Source organism: Heptranchias perlo, chromosome 29, assembly GCF_035084215.1.
Source record: "Heptranchias perlo isolate sHepPer1 chromosome 29, sHepPer1.hap1, whole genome shotgun sequence".
Classification (NCBI taxonomy): domain Eukaryota; kingdom Metazoa; phylum Chordata; class Chondrichthyes; order Hexanchiformes; family Hexanchidae; genus Heptranchias; species Heptranchias perlo.
The window spans coordinates 5,948,068-5,967,820 of record NC_090353.1 but is presented as its reverse complement, the minus strand read 5'-3'; the positions used below and the strand labels follow the sequence as shown (position 1 = coordinate 5,967,820).

The 19,753-nt window shown below is 46.1% G+C and overlaps 1 protein-coding gene across 1 annotated transcript in view; it reads right to left on the bottom strand.

The window, feature by feature from the left end:
* Positions 1–2,003: 2,003 nt before the first annotated feature.
* Positions 2,004–19,753, bottom strand: part of slc35e1 (solute carrier family 35 member E1) — an 84,104-nt gene continuing 66,354 nt past the window's right edge. The window contains exons 2-6 of the mRNA XM_067968020.1: positions 19,637–19,707; positions 18,965–19,102; positions 14,696–14,821; positions 9,670–9,915; positions 2,004–8,626 (exon numbers count right to left, since the gene is read on the bottom strand). Of these exons, the coding sequence (XP_067824121.1) occupies positions 8,381–8,626; positions 9,670–9,915; positions 14,696–14,821; positions 18,965–19,102; positions 19,637–19,707 (827 nt within the window). The 3' untranslated portion in view covers positions 2,004–8,380. The remainder of the gene's footprint in view (positions 8,627–9,669; positions 9,916–14,695; positions 14,822–18,964; positions 19,103–19,636; positions 19,708–19,753) is intronic.

Here is a 19,753-nt window from a genome sequence, read left to right as displayed (position 1 = left end):
ACAGATAGGAGTTGAACCATATGACAGCAGTTCTATGGAGTTGGGAAATGAGAGTCGAGCTGATAGGGGAGGGTAGCAACGATTAACAGCACCAAACACTACATGGAGATAATATATCATGGTCACAGATGTCATTCGTGACTTAACACCGAGACCACTCTAGGCTAATGAGTTGGGCAAAGGCAGATTGAAGGGAGATTAGCACAGTGGAGAGTTGACAATGTGTTCAAGGACCTTGAAGAGGAAAAGGGAGGTTAGACATGGGGTATTAGTTGGAGAGTGTGGGTGGGTTTAGGGTGGAATTTTTGAAGAGGGGCTGATGATGGTAGTTTGAAAGGGAGACAGCATCTCAGCAAAGGGAACCATTAACACAATCAGCAAGCATAGGGGGCTGTGGGGGTGAGGCAAGTGAGTGCTCAGGAGTTGAGTTGGGAAAGGATTGAGGGAGCAGAAAGTATATCTCATTAAAAAGATGAGCTTGAAGAGGGCAGGGTACAGATGGCAGAGAAATTGCAGAATAAGAGATTGGAAGTAGTTAGGCAGGAGACTGTTTTGGGGGGGGGCGGGGGGGGGGGGGAGGAAGAAGAGGGGAAATACCAACAGACTCAGCTGCAGGGATAGTTTCAACCTCAGACACGAAGAAATCATGAGCTCTTTGCAGGTCGTCATTGGGGGACAGGAGCTGTGGGTTGTCCTTGCCCTCCAGGACGATCCAGGAGCCGAAGGACGATTTGGCTGGAGAGCACAGGATGGTACGGCTTAACATGGTTCAGGGAGATCTGGCGATGAAGAACTGGACCAGTTGTGTGTAGGTGCATATGAGATTGTATCCCTCGACAGAAAGCAGAGATTGGGAGAGGGAAGAACGGTGTTGGGGAGGGGACGACGATAGTGATTTGGCAGAAGGACATCGAAGCCCAAGGCAATGGAGCAGGTGAACAGCTGCACTCGTGTGGTATTGGTGGAGGGCCACAGCAGAAGGAGTTTGAGTGAATTAGTGAAGGAGCTGGAGGAAGTTTCTCTCCAATTGGCAGTTGGTGAGGAGTGTGGGCCATAAAAGATGTGAGGTCAAGAGGGTAGTCATGACTGTGGGAGGGAGAGTTTATTTGAAGGCCAAGACTTCTGAGTTTAGGAGAGTGAAGAAGCCAGAGGGGGTGAGAAGTTTAGGTATGGGGTTGAAATCAGGATAAGGAGTTGATCAGTGATTTACTGTTGATAGTAGCCATGATGTGGAGATGCCGGTGATGGACTGGGGTGGACAAATGTAAGGAATCTTACACCAGGTTATAGTCCAACAGTTTTATTTGAAAATAAAACTGTTGGACTATAACCTGGTGTTGCAAGATTCCTTACATTTACTGTTGATGTTGAGATATTGTAGGATTTAGATTCTGCCAATAATGCAAATGATTATCTTTATAGTGGTCACTGTGACAAATAGAATACTTTAGTTTGGTGATGATTTTGTGGATCTTCTGGTAAATCCAGTTTAAAAAAGTCTGCAGTTTAAATCCCTCTACCAAACTTATCTCAATACAACGTTTCAAGTTTTGTCAGTTACAGGCTAAAGAATGGCATAACTCAGTGCTGGATCATTGGCTTGTTTGTACATGGCCCATAGTTTTTTAAAAAAAAAGTGAGTGGTCAATTATTTGAAATTATGGAAGTCCCAGTAACTTTTTTGGTATATCAAAGTTATTCTGTTTGAATCTAGGCATCGATTTGAAAATCTGAGAGAAGGAACCAGTCACACACACACACAGACAGAGAGAGACAGAGACAGAGACAGAGGCAGCAAACAAACTTCCAAGAGATAATTTAGATGGATACAGACATGGGAGATAGTGGGCAGGAGCTCAGCAAGTGGAGTATTGTGGCCATGACCTGGAGAGCTCCCACCCAATGGTGCTCCAATGTATCCACAGCACCACCTACTGCTCGCTGTAACTTTGCACTAGACTCAAGGCAGTTTGTTGAAATAAAAGACCCATTGTAGTGCTGGCTTCTCCTTTCACTTTTATTAACTTAAGTGTCACATTTTTTCCATTTACACTTCTTTTTAAAGTTAAAAATGTTCTGTAGACAGACATGATACACCAGTGAGCATTGGCACACACACATTCACCTCCACAGGTTTCCAACCACTGAGCTCGAGAAACAAAACCACTGTGCGGGGAAACTGCAGTAATACACGGACCTGGAAATGTCTATTATACACACACATAAAAAAATAACAAACTACATTTGTAGCACTTTGAGCTGCATGTAAAACAAGATCAACAGGTAAATACAACTTTAAAAAGGAAAATATCCTAAAGATGTCATCTAGTTTTAAACAGGTTGCACTGCCTGTCTGTGCTCAGAGCATACAATGGTCAGAAGCTATCCTAAATGATTAGGTAGCAGTGGAGGAGAGCAAAGAACTGAATCGGAACGAGTATCTCATTTAATCCCAGGGCATTTCCCCTTTCACCCGCTTTGTCAGGTGGGCATGAAACACAGGAGGCTCCGAACAGAAATTCCTACACCAGAACCACCCACTCAGACGATATGCTTTTTGATCTTTTAAAAAAACACCTCAAATAAATCAGAACCATTTATGGGGTTGGGGTGATGTGTAACACTTTCACGGATAATAGTGGTTTACAAAGTAAAGCATCGAGACGGGTTGGTTCAGAGGAATGAAGATGGGGTGAAATGTGGCCAGTGAAGAAAGGATACATTCCAAGACAAATCTATTTGCGGGTCAGGAATCTCTGGCAGTGATTTGTAGATTTGTTCCTGTAGGTACTGATCCTCTACCAGGAGGTGGTGCTGTTGCTCTGGGTAAACATTTTAATGTAAAAAGCACACCATCTGCTGCCAGAAAAAGGTACAAGAGGAACAAGTAAAACAATCACTGGTCTCCCTCTCCCACCATTACATTTCTACATCATTATTAATCAGTTCAATATTTTCTGAGTCTAAACCAGGTCCAGGACTGAATTTGCTTATTTCCTTAATTCACTTTAGATCATCAAGCACAATTTTCACTGCAATATAAAGGAGAAATACAATTACACTTATGGTGAAGTTTATATCAATGGGCAAAAACGAGTGAAACTTTGACAAATCACACAGCAACACTTCCTGCTTAAAAAGGTCCAAAAGAAAGATTTCAATCTAAAAAACTTAGAAAAGGACATTCAATTTTCTGTTATTTTTATTTGATAAAAGTTCAACCTTTAAGTGGGAGCGAGAAAGTGAGGAAACAGCACCTCATCAGGTTCATAACCACTTTAGATAGAATGCTTCCTGTATCCCCTTTGCACTCTATTCTCTCTGGGTTATCAAGCTCCCTGTAACCACCACCTCCCCCAATGTACCCTAACCTCACTGTACCCCCTAACCTCCTCAGGTTACCAAGCTCCCTGTACCCCTAACCTCTCTGGGTCACCAAGCTCCCTGTACCCCTAACCTCTCTGGGTCACCAAGCTCCCTGTACCCCTAACCTCTCTGGGTCACCAAGCTCCCTGTACCCCTAACCTCTCTGGGTCACCAAGCTCCCTGTACCCCTAACCTCTCTGGGTCACCAAGCTCCCTGTACCCCTAACCTCTCTGGGTCACCAAGCTCCCTGTACCCCTAACCTCTCTGGGTCACCAAGCTCCCTGTACCCCTAACCTCTCTGGGTCACCAAGCTCCCTGTACCCCTAACCTCTCTGGGTCACCAAGCTCCCTGTACCCCCAAGATTATCAGCAATTCCTGAAAATGTCTGGCCAGTATCTGGTCACTCAGTGCTCTTGCCCTCCACTGACTACATTAGACTGTACAGCACGGAATTACTGGGAGAAGCAAACCCTGATTTCCTATATCTGTGCACAAGGTTTTGTTACAGAATTGCCCATCTTACAAATACAGCTCCACTCCGAGAGAGATAACCCTGCCCAACTCCGAGCATGAAACTGGAGTGCAGTTCCTCGTACATCCCAGTGATATGTCAGTAAGAAACATCATTCATGGGCATCTGCTTTTAACCACTGCACTATCCAAATTAAACCCCGAGGTAGATTTAACCCCAAATTACTACAGTATTTACACAAAAAATTGTACAAAAACACAATTAAATAAATGCCTATTTCAAAGCCAGATCAAACTGTTTTGTGTGCGTTGGGGAGGCAGAAATGAAACACAGAATAGAGATTGCCCAAGTTAGACCGTCACTCCCTCTCAGGACATTAACACGATGGATGGTCCCACACTCCAGCTGCTGTTCCACATCTGGCAGTGCAGCCTACACAAGTAGGGTTGGGTGCTGAGCAGAGAGGTCCACAGCTGACCCACAGTACTGTACAATTACAACCCTCAAACCTTTTTAAAGGGATGGTCCGGACACAGCTTCCAGCCGAACCGTGCTCCTCCGCACCAATACCCCAGCACGCTCGTTTTAAAACCAGGAGTCGCGGTCGCGTCACTAGATTGAACGAGCACTTCTCCAGCGTTCACTGCAGGCCTGCACCATCATGGGCTGCGAGCAGGCTTACGTGATCTGCACTCTGCTTCTGATCGAAACCAAGAACGTGGTCATGATGGAAAGCAGCTCCCAGCTGAGTGACATTCCGCAGCTGCAATGGATCCTGGAGAATTGCGAGGGTGAGTTTGTACAATGTGTAGACTTACTTATTAAAAAGAAAGAACTTGCATTTATATAGCGCCTTTCACTACCTCAGGACATCCCAAAGCGCTTCACAGCCAATGAAGTACCACTGAAGTGTAGTCACTGTTGTAATGTAGGAAACATGGCAGTCAATCCGCGCACAGCAAGTTCCCACAAATAGCAATGTGATAATCGCCATATAATCTGTTTTAGTGATGTTGGTTGAGGGATAAATATTGGCCACGACACCGGGGAGAACTTCCCTGCTCTTCTTCAAAAAGTGTCATGGAATCTTTTACGACCATCTGAGAGGGCAGACTGAGCCTCGGTTTAACATCTCCTCTGAAAGATGGCACCTCCAACAGTGCAGCACTCCCTCAGTACTGCAGTGAAGTGTCGGCCTAGGTTATGTGTTCAAGTCTCTGGAGTGGGGCTGGAACCCCACGACCTTCTGAGATATGCTTGGAGGAACTCTGAATGCAACAAAAACCCTTGGTTTTCATGAGAAACAAAAAAAGCCACTATTAGAAATAAGGAGTCACATGAAGCCTATGACAGGGGCAGTCAAGGACAGATGGATCTCCAGGCCAGTTTGATTCTCCAGGCTGCAGTGGCCGGGTTTGCTTATTTCCCTGTCCGACCGTTCGCTTTGCTTCACCTTGGCAGCGAGAACGATACTTCCCCCAAGGCCCCCTTCTCCACGCAATTGTTCGGGAGACCTAGGCTGTTGTCCTCACCCTCCAGAAGGATGGAAGCAAGAGGCCAAATGGAAGGTGCCAAAAAAGGTATGGACATTCATATTGTTTAGAAAAAGGTTTTCTTGCAGGTCAGAAGTTTAAAGCCCCAGAGTCCTGGGTCACAGCAGTGCTGTGGGAAACCAGTGAATGCTCGACACATTGTGCCCAGCCTTTTCATGTTTGACACGAGCCTCACTGTAAACGCAGTGGTTTGGCCGCTCAGCACAAGCTTTAATAACTCCTCCCGCTGTAAGGAATAAGCTGCAAAGTTTAAACCCACAGCACAGTCCTGTTGAGGCAGAATTTCCACTGTACCTGGCAGAGGGAGTTTTAAGAACAATTACCAATAAAAAGGTTTAATTAAATCAGCTTGTTGAACTCACAAAATTCTAGTTAATCTTTAACTAGTGGAGTAAGATTACCAGTTACGACCCAGAAGAATTACAGCGACTGGAGTGTGAAATTAGGGCCAATTGGACATTTTTTCCCCAAATGTTCCCTGCTGCTTGTACCGGTGGCAGGCTCGATCACTGTGGTGACGGGCAATGCTACACAACATCTTCACTCACCCTATAACTACAGTGAAAGTTCAGGGCACAGCAGAGGGGAGTACAACACAAGGCAAGGAAATTTCTGTAGGCATATCTTTACCAGGTATAATTAATGCGATTCAGTGAGAGAGAGAGAGAGAGAGAGAGAGAGAGAGCTATTCTCAACATAAAACAAATACAAAAAGGTGATGCAGAAACAAGCGTGACAGAACTGTATGTTGAGTGAGAACAGAAAACACTTCTTTTTAACCAGTCACACTGGTACGACCATTGATCACTTATTAATGACAGTGATGTCTCTCTTTGATCACTGCCCACTTCCAACACAGCAAGTGCTGCATGATATAAATCACTCCAAGGTCAGCGACTTTGCCAACTGACGCAAGTATGTGGTTATTATGGGATTTGCAGGTTGCACACTCCACGCTCCAGTCGTGAAGCAATTTCCCTCTGTTAGCTTTGCAATGATTCTCCCAACTGACTCTGGCTTCATGAAACATCCAGGCTCACAGTGACACAGAACAGACCGACTCTTGGGAGCACGTGAACAGCAGCTCATAAAGGACCGACTCTCGGGAGTGTGTGAACAGCGCAGAACAGCCCTAAATAAAAGCAGGAAATGCTGGAAAAACGCAGCGGGTCGGTCAGCATCTGAAGAGAAATGGCAGATTCATGAGAAGTTACACGCCCAAAACAGCAACTGTATCTTTCTTCTTCACAATTGCTGACCAACTTGGTGGATTTTCAGCATTTTTTGTTTTTATTTCAGATTTCCAGCATTTACAAGTTTTTTAAAAAACTCTTTGTGGGTATATGGAAGGGATTGAGTGCTTACATTTGTTCCCATTCCAGAGCTCACACTGCAGGCCAATTATCAACATATCGCGGGTTCCAGCTGGCTTTGCAGGTTGACGTCACTATGTGCTCCACCTATACACAAGTAAACACTTTCCAACACAATCGTTTCCAATTTTACATATTGCAACACTAGCAGACTGACTGAATAAAGAACCTATGTTTATCCTACACCTTTCACATCCTCAGGATGTCCCAAAACACTTCACAGACAATGAATTATCTGTGAAGTGTAGTCACTGCTGTAATCTAGGAAACACAGCAAGGTCCTGGTGGTGGTGTTTGAGGGAGTAAAGTTGGCCAGGGCACCGGGAGAACTCCCCTGCTTTTCTTCGAATATTGCCGTGGGATCTTTTACATCCACCCGGGACAAAATTTCAAGGCCTTGGTTGAACGTCCCATTCGAAAAAAAAAGCAGCTCTCGTGATACAGGACTCCCTCGGTACTGCACTGAAATATCAGCTTACATTCTGCGCTCAAGTCTCTGGAGTGGGGATTGAACCCATGACCTTGATTCAGAGGCACGAGTGCCACTACTGAGTCAGTCTGACTTGGTATAGTTTGATTCGATTAAACAGGACCGTCTGGGGACATGGCTCAGACAGAATGTGATTAGCAGTTTGGTCACTATGTCCGACTGTTAATTTAAGCTGTTCGTGGGAACTTGGAGCTGCTTGCTATGTGACGCTAAAGTGGATTATTTAGACCTAGCGTAATCAGAATGCAGTCCATCTATACTGTACACACCATCAACTTGTTTAAATCTGGATCAAATGTTAAGTAACCAGGGAATGTATGGTTAACAGACACAAACCGGGGTATTGAGGGGGCATGCAGGCTGCGGAGGCACATCTCAACATCGGGGGGGGGGGGGGGGGGGGGGGGGGGAGATGAAACTCCCCTCCTCCCAACACGATGGAAATCTCCCATGGACACATCATATTTACATTACAGTATGGCAATTATTGGAACCATTTGATCAATACTTCCAGATTCAATCACTGGTAGACAGTCAAATAATTATCACTCCGCTTAAAATGAATATTGTTGAAAAATAGGTAGACCCCCCAAAATGGAGGAATTGCACCAATAGATGAAGATGCCACACATCCTTCTGAAAAGATTCTATCACGAGTGGTGCACTAAGTGCAACTCTGTCACACGCACAGACAAGGAGGGGTTATATTTAATATTGGGCTAGAAGGGTCAGGTTATCGATCCCGATATCTTTAAATGCATCCACCCAACTTTTAAGATGGGGGCTTCGTGGTGCAGGTACTCAATAACTTAACCACAGCCTCGCTCGCTCTGTGAAGTAATCACCTCACGCTGGTGCCCCGTCCCACATCCTCCCCCCACAATATCTGGGCAGAGTGAATGTCTCTCTCTCTCGCACACACACACACACACACACACACACACACACACACAAAATGCATCTCCATCAAGTCCGAGTTACAGTGTTCTCTCCATTACCAGAAAATTAAAAAAAATATAGGGCCTCAGACCGAGACCTCTTGCTAAAATCTATCGGCTAACCGGGAGTTTCCGATAGTGCGCAGAATAAGTTAAGGGTGCAGTCGGATGCTTCTGGCGACGAGTCTAGATGTCGAATCGGTTGGACACGTAGGTGGTGCTGGTGGCGCTCTGCCGGTTGTACTGCAACTGTTCGGCTAGCAGGCCAGTCCGCCCGTACTGGTACTCCGTGTGCTGGGGGTACAGCGCAGTACCATTCAGCTGCACCTTCTGCTCAGCAGATAGTTCTTGATGTCGATCGAGAGACACGAGGTCCCCCGAGGTGACCGGGAGCAACTTTCTCTTGGCCTCTTGATTGGCATCATATTTAGCCTGTTGCAGAAGGAGAAAGGAAATGAGTGGGCATCGTTCAAAGATTAGTTCTTATTTTAAATGGCTGGAAGCGGTGAATCCTCAGGATGAGGGATGACCGAAAAAGGGAAGGCAATTGTTTTCCCCTTTCCCTCGATTAACGATATTAAGCACTCCCAAAGCAGATACAGCGTGAGGCATAATGCAGAACTTCCCTCCACAACACCTCAGCTACAGGATTAGAGAAAGTCAGACCCCATCGAGACCCTCGATCCACACACACAGGGCATTCTCTGCCCCATCAAGACCCTCGATTCATACACACAGGGCGTTCTCTGCCCCATCGAGACCCTCAATTCATACACACAGGGCCCCCTGCCCCATCGAGACCCTCGATCCATACACACACGGCATTCTCTGTCCCATTGAGACCCTCGATCCACACACACACGGCATTCTCTGTCCCATCGAGACCCTCGATCCACACACACACAGGGCATTCTCTGCCCCATCGAGATCCTCAATCCACACACACACACGGCATTCTCTGCCCCATCGAGACCCTCGATTCATACACACAGGGCGTTCTCTGCCCCATCGAGACCCTCAATCCACACACACAGGGCATTCTCTGCCCCATCGAGACCCTCAATCCACACACACAGGGCGTTCTCTGCCCCATTGAGACCCTCGATTCATACACACACGGCATTCTCTGCCCCATCGAGACCCTCAATCCACACACACAGGGCATTCTCTGCCCCATCGAGACCCTCGATTCATACACACACGGCATTCTCTGCCCTATGTGTGTAAAAGACAGATGAAGGCAGGAATGTGATTGGCTATAACAACCATTCACCCCTATCCTCCCACGGTCGTATAGCCCGCTGACACTTTCTCCAGGCTTGCAGGTGAAGGATGGCCGGCTACCATGGCGATGGACCACAAGTCAGCTGATCCCTTGAAACTGTGCCTCAGTGTAAATCAGCAGGAGGAGGGAACGGTACATTAAATTAAAGCAGTCTCTCATTTAGGAAAAGGAAGGCAGTAGACAAACTGACCTTGTTATAGGCAAACACCCCGACAATGGCAGTCATCATCCCCATGACGTTGGTGGAAGTAACTGGGTTCTGCAGCATGATGAGCGACACTGTAATCACCATGATCCTCTTGGTGGCATTGGCCACGGAGTAGCTGAGCGGGCTGATGAGGTTTAGGATGCTGAATGCAACCATGTTCTGAGCGAAGTTACAGAAGCCACTGATGAGCAGCAACATGAGAGTCCAGTACCAGTGGGAGGTGCCTGTCTGGAAGAGACAAGCAGCAGCTTGGTGACACGGTACATCTCTGTGCAGCGGTCACCGCGAGTCACGCAAAAAACATAACAGCAAGCTAGTTATTCTCTCGCCCCACATCCCCCCCCATAACTTTTAAAACTTATCTTTGCCCCTGCCTCTTCTCCTGCCATTGCCACATGAAAATCAGCTGCCAAATAGTGCACAAGGGCAACCCAGGGATGATTCCTCCCAACTCCCTGTGGGGAAAGGTCTGGTCTCCACTTAGCAACTCCCCGGGGCTGAGATTAGAAACCAACTTAGCGGTACAGTCACAAATGTAAATGCACGTCTCACTGCACTAGTCCCACTGAACTACCCTATAAAGGGGATGTTTATTAGTCAGTGAAAAGTATGTCTCATCGAAGATTGAAGTATGCATCTAGTTTGCTGATGTTGTCGGACAGAATATCCCAGTTATAACCAGTACAATTACATTGAGTTCCAGTCCCAAAGGTGCTAGGACACAACATGTACAAAATAAAATGAAATTTACTGGAAAAACACACCCTTTCAGTTGCACAGTAATCACTCAACTGGGAGGTGTGATCAAGACGGTACATGCACTGGCACTTTGCACACTCACTCCTTCTCTATCATACTGATGTACTACATCTTGCACTAAACACTTGTAATCAGGGTGTGCCATATCCCTCACTGATCCCTCCTTATAAACCCTGTTTGTAAGCTCCCCTATTGTGCAATTTTCTGCATGATTCTCAGGCAGTTTTATCTATATGTTATTTTAAAGAGAGCGAAGGTCTATCCATATGTAGTGATTGGATTGGAACGCACAATTTACATAACCAAACGGGTCATTTTCCAGGTGCCTCTCCATTGATTGCTGCTCCCTGGTACAATCTCATCATTAGCCCCATTTGTCCAATGTCCATTTTCAATCCCAAACACAGTTGCTGCTGCTCCCGGTCTGACCCCACACTCAGTCTCCATGCTCCCTAACTGCCGGGTTCTGGACAAGGGCCTATACCCATGACCAGCCTGGAGCCACTTGCTCCAGACCATCGCACTCACATTCAACCTAACCCCAACCTAGAGCTCAGGCTTATGCCTGGCCTGCATCCTCCCCACATAAGCCCAATATCTCCAGCCAAGCACCCCACCCCACTCCCGTCCCAGGCCTCTGCCAGGATATCAACTATACAAATAACATCCATTACGTGACTGGCAAATCTTTCATCCAATTGCGTGTGCTAACCATCGAACTGTTAATGTATTATTGGTCACAAAGTAGCTGCAGTACTAGTTCCCCAGACCAGTCCGAGACTTCACTGCCATACCCTACCACGTTCCAAACTTGGCCACTCCCTCCTGATCCCTGGCTCAAGACTAATCCCAGTTCCAGCCCCTGTGCAAATGGAACAAGATGATACATGTGCGAGAGAGTGAGTGCGAGAGAAAGAAAAAAGAGGGAGACAAAGAGATTGGAAGAGAAACAGACAACAGGAGTTACAAAGAATTAGAGTGAGACAAGCAGAGAGTGTTAGAGGAATAGAATTTTTTTAAAAACGTGCCCACGAGCAATGCCACATTGGTCAGCTAGATCCTGTTTCACTCCTACACTTGGTTGCTCTGCTTGCGAGATGTGACATCACTGCAATTGTATATTAGTGGGAAACAAGCCAAACATAGACTGGCCACATAACATGGTCCACTGGAGATACTTCATCCATGTAACACTGGCTTGAGGGTTGATCTTTTTAAAACATGTGTCGGTTCCAGTCTCCTCCAGCAGATGGCACAATGGGCAAATACTAAAAGCAGCTTCTCCCCAATTCTCTCACTGCGGAGCTCCCTCACCACCACGGCCCCGTCAGCCTAGTTTCAGCTTGTGAAGCTGCAGCATTAAAAGTAAGCTATCTAGGGGATTATTGATTTATTTCTAAATATATGCTGTGGACTCTCATACATCGTGCCTTGAAGGTAGAAAATGTTCCAAGGCACTTCACAAAGATATTTCTAAATAAAAAACACGTTGGCCCAGAATTTCCTCGCCGCTGCTGGAAGTGCAGAGGAAACCCCCCCCCCCCCCTTCTGGCACGGAGCGAGAGCAACTCCTCGATTCTCTACGCAGTCAGATTCTGAACAGAGGCAAAAAAAGAGAACGAGGAGGAAGAAATGACTTTTAAAGAGCAGCCTGGGCTCCTCCTCGCAACACAGCAGCACGGCAGGAACCTGCACCCTGCTCCGAGACCACCCTCTCTGTTGGAGTGTGATGTGGTACGAGGGGGAAGGGAGAAGGATTGAAAATAGATTAAGTTCAACAGCAATCAGAAGGATGTTCTGGTCTCTGGAGAGCCACGAAGGAAGGGACATGTTTACAGTGCCCCAGTGTACCGGAGTTCCAGCAGGGATTGAAGACAATCGTCACAGCCCAAGCGAGGTGGGTGTTGACATGCCTGGATGTTAGACGAGTGGGTCAACTCACTATTTGAGGTCTTTATTTTAATGTTGAATTGCACTCAGCTATGAAGAGCTGCCCAAGAATTACAGACTGCAGTCCAATCAAGAGTCAGATGAATCTATACAATGCAAAGGCAAAGCTCAGGTGCTATTTAATCACCTGAAGCCCAAGATCAAAATTGTGCTTTGTAATAATTCCAGGGTTTAGATTACGTATTGTAAAGGTTATGGATGTTTTGGTGCTTACAGCAGTTGTTGGAGGAGCAGTGCACAGCTAGTGTCACTAATCACAGAGATTACAGCACAGAGGGAGGCCAGTCAGCCCACCACACCACTGGAGCTGTCTACTCTAATCACACCTCTCTGCCCTTTCATTGTATCCTTTTTCAAATACTTATCCAATTCCCTTTTAAACATGATTACAGTCTCTGCCTCAGTAGCCCCTTGTGGTAAAATATTCCATGTTCTAATAACCTCTGAAAAATAATTCTTCTAACTTTCCCTTTCATTCTTCCAGTAATAATCCTCAATCTGTGCCTCCAATACTGATTCACCAACCAGTGGGAACAATCTTTCACTATTCACCCTCTCAAAACCTCTCAGAATTTTGTAATCTATTATCTCCCCCACCTTTAACTTTCTCTGCCCCACTGAAAAGAGCCTCAATTTTTCAAGCCTCTCTTCATAACTAGATCTTCGTTCTAATGAATCTTCGTTGTCCCCTTTCAATGGCTCGAATACCCTTCCTATAATGGGGTGCTTAGAACTGCACACAATACTCCAACTGTGGCCTAACCAATGTCTTGTACAAATTCAACATCACTTCCTTATTTTCATACTCAATGTCCCTCTATACAAGACCCAGAATCCCATTTGCTTTTACTATGGCCCCTTCTACCTGCATCTATGTACATGCATCGCTTAATCGGGACGATATCCACACTGTAGGATATGTAACTGAGGATGCCTTTGCTAGTTCAGTTACAACTCGTGTCCAGTAACAAGTATAAAGCCAACATATATTGTGACGTTATAGCTTGAGGATGTGGTCTCTGCAGTAGTTCAGGACTAGATTCCCACCCAAAGGGCTGAAATGTATTCCAGTGAGATCTGGCTTGTACCAGTGGTACCAGACTGCTGGCCTATTACTTGTACACCCGACCAGGGGCAGGGAGGAGAAGATCCAATGGGTGACCTTTCCACAGAAGCATATTGCTCACTGGCAAAAATGACAGAGTAAGAGGCTCCCTGTCAGTCCTGTGATGTTTATGTGTGTGCACAGATACACTGCACCTTCTACTGCTGAAGTAAGTTTTTCACTTCTTAAGACAGCAAAGGGTTAATACAGAACAACCCTCACACCATCTATGCCCAGTTTAGTTTGTACAGTAACAGTGAACAGGAGATGAGGTACAAAGGGATCCTTTGCTTGGATCAGTGATGCACAAACATGCAACTAATTACACTTCGAGATTTATAGTGTGTTTCTTAAACAAGTCCAATGTGTTGGCCTCAGCCAGCCTTCCTCTCAACCCTTTTCAGTCCCCTGTGTAAAGAAATACATCTTGAGATCAGTCCTAAATTTGCCCTCTTGCCCCTGGGGTATCTGAAAGTACTGAGTCACGTTTACTTTCTCCAGCTCGTTAAGTACTGTCTCACCTCTGCAAGATCCTGTCAGAGATGCCAGTTTTTAAAAACTAGGCTGAAGAGCCTAGTTTATCAAGTCGTCCCTCATAGCCCTTACCCTTGACACTGGGTACCAGACTTGTTGCTTTTCTTTGCACTGCCTCTAAGGCCTGGATGGTCCCATTATGTCACAGCAACCAGACCTGTGCCTAGTCCTCCCACTGTGACCTGACCCAGGTCCTTCAGCATGATCTGTGAGAACTTGAACTTGTTTTGTTTATTGCTACCTCAAGTTGTCCAGATAGTGAGTGTTGAGTCAACTAACACCCCCAGGTCTCTTGCAACTCCCCACCAGGCAACTTGTAGCTCACATTGGTTTGCACTGAACTGCATTTGCCCCTGATCATCCCAAATGCAAACCCTGCCGAGCTTTCCTTCTAAAACCAGGCTGCGTCCTCTAAATCTCAGTCTCCCCCCCACCTCCCAAAGTCATCTACAAATTTATCTACCTTGCTTTTAGACAGCGAATCTGGGTTACTTATATACACCAGGAACAGGAAGGGTCCCAGCACAGACCCCTGGGGCACCTCACTCTAACAGCTTAGGTCGATGTTAAATTTTACATAAACTGGAAATACAAAAGTACAAAAATGCAAAAACACGCAGAAACTTATCAATATCGGTTTTGTGTAAAGATGCCACTCACTGCTGAGCTGTTTACAAAAAACGCAGAGACATCGACAAGGACCCAAGTTGGAACCATAAAGATGACAGCATAACATCCAAGGATATAGAGGAGTCGGAGGTGATGCATCCGCGTATCCCTCAGCACCTGCAGGCACAGCAAAGGACAAACACATGAGCAGCTCCTACGAGCTTATGTACTATGTTGATTAGGACGGAAGGTCACTGTTTGGAAAATAGATATTACCCATAACCAGTACTCATATGTTGCATAGACAGGTGTATCTGTGTTTTCTACACCATATACTCTATTCTCATGTTGAAATCAAGAATTTACATGTTTGTACCAAATTGACCTGTTTTGATGCATTGTGTACTGAATCAAAACTTGTCTGAATGTACCGGGTTTATCCTGGAGACACTCTGCTCCAACACTGAGCCCACCAGTAGTAAGGGATCAGACACCTGGCGCAATGATGCTATTTACAAGTGCTTTTGGGAGGTGTGTACCAACACAGTTGATAGGGGTCAACATAAACGGTGAGCTGTAGTATGTGGTGATGCCAAAATCCTTCCATCAGCAGCAGGCCAGCATCAGACCTCATTAATTCCATTTAGGGTACGGCCGAGGAGACAGGAAACATCAACAGCGATCACGCACTGTAACATGCCGATCAGATCATAACTGTCCAACGTTCAAAAGCAGGGGCGATCTGGGTAGGGACCAGGGTTGGGGGGGGGGGGTAGTTTTACTATAGGGCGGGGCAACTTTCAACCACGCACAGCTGTGGCACACTCTCCAAATTTGCAATATAATATTAAAACCTTAGTAAAATTCCTCTGTACTGCAACCAGATTGGACCAGGTCATAATTTTATATTGATGCATCTTCCCCAAGATGCCGCTATCGATCGTAGAACAATGAGGCTGTCCAGATGACTCGTGATATTAGGGAGGCGGACCTATCTAACTGTGGCATGTAGTCAATGTACTCCCATCTTCCCCCCTCCGTAAACTTGAATTACTTCCAAAACTCTGCTGCCCGTTTCCTAACTCGCACCAAGTCCCATTCACTCATCACCCCTGTGCTCGCTGACCTACTTTGGCTCCCAGTCCAGCAACGCCCCGATTTTAAAATTCTCATCCTCGTTTTCAAATCCCTCCATGGCCTCGTCCCTCCCTATCTCTGTAACCTCCTCCAGCCCTACAACCCTCAGAGATCTCTGCACTCCTCCAATTCTGGCCTCTTGCGCACCCCCGATTTTCATCACTCCGCCAATGATGACCGTGCCTTCAGCTGCCTAGGCCTTAAGCTCTGGAATTCCCTCCCTAAACCTCTCCGCCTCTCTCTCCTCTTTTAAGACGCCTTTTAAAACCTCTCTCTGACCAAGCGGGCACCTGTACTAATATCTCCTTATGTGGCTCAGTGTCAAATTTTGTTCGCTAATGCTCCTGTGAAGCGCCTTGGGATGTTTTACTATTTTAGAGGCACTATATGAGTTGCTGTTGTTAGGGAGGAGGACCGATCTAACTATGCTTTGTACTCAATGTAGGGAGGAGTGTGTAGGGGAAGGCGGGAATTGACAGACAAAGGCATAATCGTGCAATGGATGCAACTTTTGCGAGACGCTCTGCTATCCCATCCCAGAGAGGTGCCGCCTCGGTACAACTCAAACTCTGAAAGTTGCACATTCCCAGAAGGATGAAACCTTGCCCCTGGGCACAAAGTTTAAATCCTTCTAACATCTCTCATTCTCGGACAGGATACATGACTGTTATCTGATTAACAATTCTCCCTTTCTCCACTGAATCATTCTGGTCTGTGTTTATTTCATTAATACTGTGGTCCCAACACTCCTTTGAACTTTACTCCCTCAATCTCTCTCGGTTTCAGATCATACACACTCTTCCTATACAAACCATTGCTTCTTTCCCACCTCCATCTTCACTGCATTAAAATAAAGACTTTGACCTAGAAATTGGTTGGCGCCGGCTTGCTAGCATGAACTGGGCGCTAAAATAGGTAGGCCAGAGGTCCATCCGATATTGGGCTTCGGGCCTCATTTGCCTCAACCGCCCCCAGGCAGCTCGCTGAAGGGGATTTGAAGTTCGGGCCATTGTGTCGCCGGCAGCAGCCCTCGGATGGGTTCTGGTGGGGGCGGGAACCGGGACAGTGGGGGCCAGCAACTGTCTTCTGCACTGCCGCCTGAGGAGACTCCCTTTAAAGACCGCTGATTAGGCCGCATGTAGATCACGTCTTCCTGAACGCAGCCAGCCTGGTGCCGGTTACATTCAAGGCAGCCCAATTTTGCAAAGGGATTAACATCTGTTTCAGGCGCAGGCCCTGGACACCTCTTTCTCTGCCTTCACCAATATGGCGGGCGGTGCATAATGAGTTTGTGCGCCCTCCTGCCATATTGGAGGCTTAGGGTGCCTGTTCTGCGCCTAAAAAACAGGTACGGTGCCACCGAATTTGTAGGCCCGTACTTTAACTCATTCTTTCCCAGATCCTCACCTTACCCTCAATCTTCCCTTCCTCTTGGCTTTTAAACCCAAGCTAAATGTCAGTGAATTGTTTTAAATTGTTTCCAATTTTATTCACCCCTGGAGGCCTTCTATATTCTCAATAAAAAAACTGTACATTTTGATATTAGGGAGAATGCTCAACTAACTGTGCTTGTTGATATAAGAGGAGCGAGCTCATCAATAGGAGGGTGATTGTCTCCCTGTCTAGCTGTGCAGTGAGTTTGCTGGATTGTGGGAGGAGTATATCTAACTGTGTAGCTTGCTTGCAGGAGGGTTTGCTTAATTTTGCTAATTGCTTCCACACATCCCCATTCATTTTTGACTGCCGAGGCAACAATCCCTGGGCTCATTTCCCATTTCAGTAAACATCCCAGCTAAGAACTGATGGAGCTCCTTCTATAAGTGCCAGGCAGTGCAACCACGGCACAGTCAACACAGCCTAGAATCACGGGTAGTGCAGCAGCCATGGAACAGTCAATGCAGCAGATTGCAGGCAGTGCAGCAACCAAGGCTCCAGTGTGCATTAGTGTGTTGCCACAACACCCCCACCTCAACGAGTGCTTTAATAATCTCAGCTGTGCTGTTATGGGAGTGGGTGGAATTAAGTGAAGTGAGGCCAGGCAGTTCCAGGTAAGAAAGCTGAATGGACTCAGCACAGTTTCACATAGAATCATAGAACGGTTATTGCACAGAAGGTCATCATTCGGCTCATCGAGCCTGCACCGGCTCTCTGCAAGAGCAATCCAGCTAGTCCCACTCCCCCACTCTTTCCCCGTAGCCCTGCAAATTTTTCTCCTTCAGGTACCTATCTAATTCCTTTTTGAAAGCCACAATTGACCCTGCTTCCACCACCCTTTCAGGCAGTGCATTCCAGATCCTAACCACTCACTGCGTAAAAAAGTTTTTCCTCATATCGCCTTTGGTTCTTTTGCCAATCACCTTAAACCTGTGTCCTCTGGTTCATGACCCTTCCAGCAATGGAAACAGTTTCTCTTTATTTACTTTGTCTGGACCCTTTGTGATTTTAAACACCTCTATCAAATCTCTTCTCAACCTTCTCTGCTCTAAGGAGAACAATCCCAGCTTTTCCAGTTTATCCACGTAATTGAGGTCCCTCATCCCTGGAGCCATTCTAGTAAATCTTCTCTGCACCCTCTCTAAGGCCTCCATATCCTTCCTAAAGTGCGGTACCCAGAATTGGACATAATACTCCAACTGTGGCCGAACCAGTGTTTTATAACGGTTCAACATAACTTCCTTGCTTTTGTACTCTATGCCTCTATTTATAAATGTAAAGAATCTTACAACACCAGGTTATAGTCCAACAATTTTATTTGAAAATCACAAGCTTTCGGAGGCATTCTCCTTTGTCAGGTGAATCCTGACTATTTATAAAGCCCAGGATCCCGCATGCTTTCTTAACCTGTCCTGCCACCTTCAACGACCTGTGTACGTATACCCCCAGATCTCTCTGTTCCTGCACTCCCTTTAGAATTGTACCCTTTAATTTATATTGCCTCTCCTCGTTCTTCCTACCAAAATGTATCACCTCAGCTACCTCCCAGCCCAGAGCAGTTCTGCCAGAGACTTGCGAGCAGCTCAGTCCTTTCACCCTCTGTCATGGATGATGAACGGAGAAAACGTAAATGCAAAAAGTGGGAATCTCGCCCTCCAAAAATAATATGGGCCAATGCACATTCCGAAGCATCACCGATTATTCCTTCTGGGCAGATGCTAAGTCTTGAATTTCAGAGCAACTCTTTACCTTCTTGGAGAAGATGTTCTGAAGGGAGAAGCAGAGGGTGGCAGCAAGTGCACTAACAAGTCCCCAAACATCAAAGGAGAGTTCAGTCACTGTCGCCAAGAAGACTCCAGATATTATAGGGATCAGTGACATGTAGACCTGCCAAGAATGGAATTCAACAGTTAGGACACGATGGATAGTACTGTCTAAATACACCTGATCCTGATGAAAGTCAGTACTTATTGGCCCAAAAAGTTAATCTTGGGTCAACTATTCTTTGGTTTCACTCAAATATCGAGAGTGCAGTACAGAACACAAGATGTCTTAGAAAACACCAATTCCCCCTCTGCTTACAACTCCCGCTGATACATGCTTGAACCAGTCACATTGGTGGCATCACCAGAGGTGGAGACAGAGCTTGTGGGCAAAGAACCACTCACAGAATTACCATACAAGTTTTTTTTTTGAAAAAAATTCACTAACACCCTCATTCAGATTAAGAATTGTTATTTGGAACATATTTTACAATGGAAAGCAGGACATCTGACTTATTTTGTCCCAACTTTTAGCCCTCAGCTTTCAGTGGACAATATGGAAGCTGTCTGGGAGTAGGCTGGAAAAAAAAATTCCAATAATGTAGCTTGTTACAAGAAAAAATCCTCATCAGTCCCTGTGAATCTCAGACCCACGTACCTTCATAGTTTGCTTCTCCTTCATGATGATACGGGACAGAAGCACCACCCAAATGGGCATGGTGGCTTTCACTAGGGAGAGAAACAAAGGGAGAGGAGTTAGAATCAACTCATTACA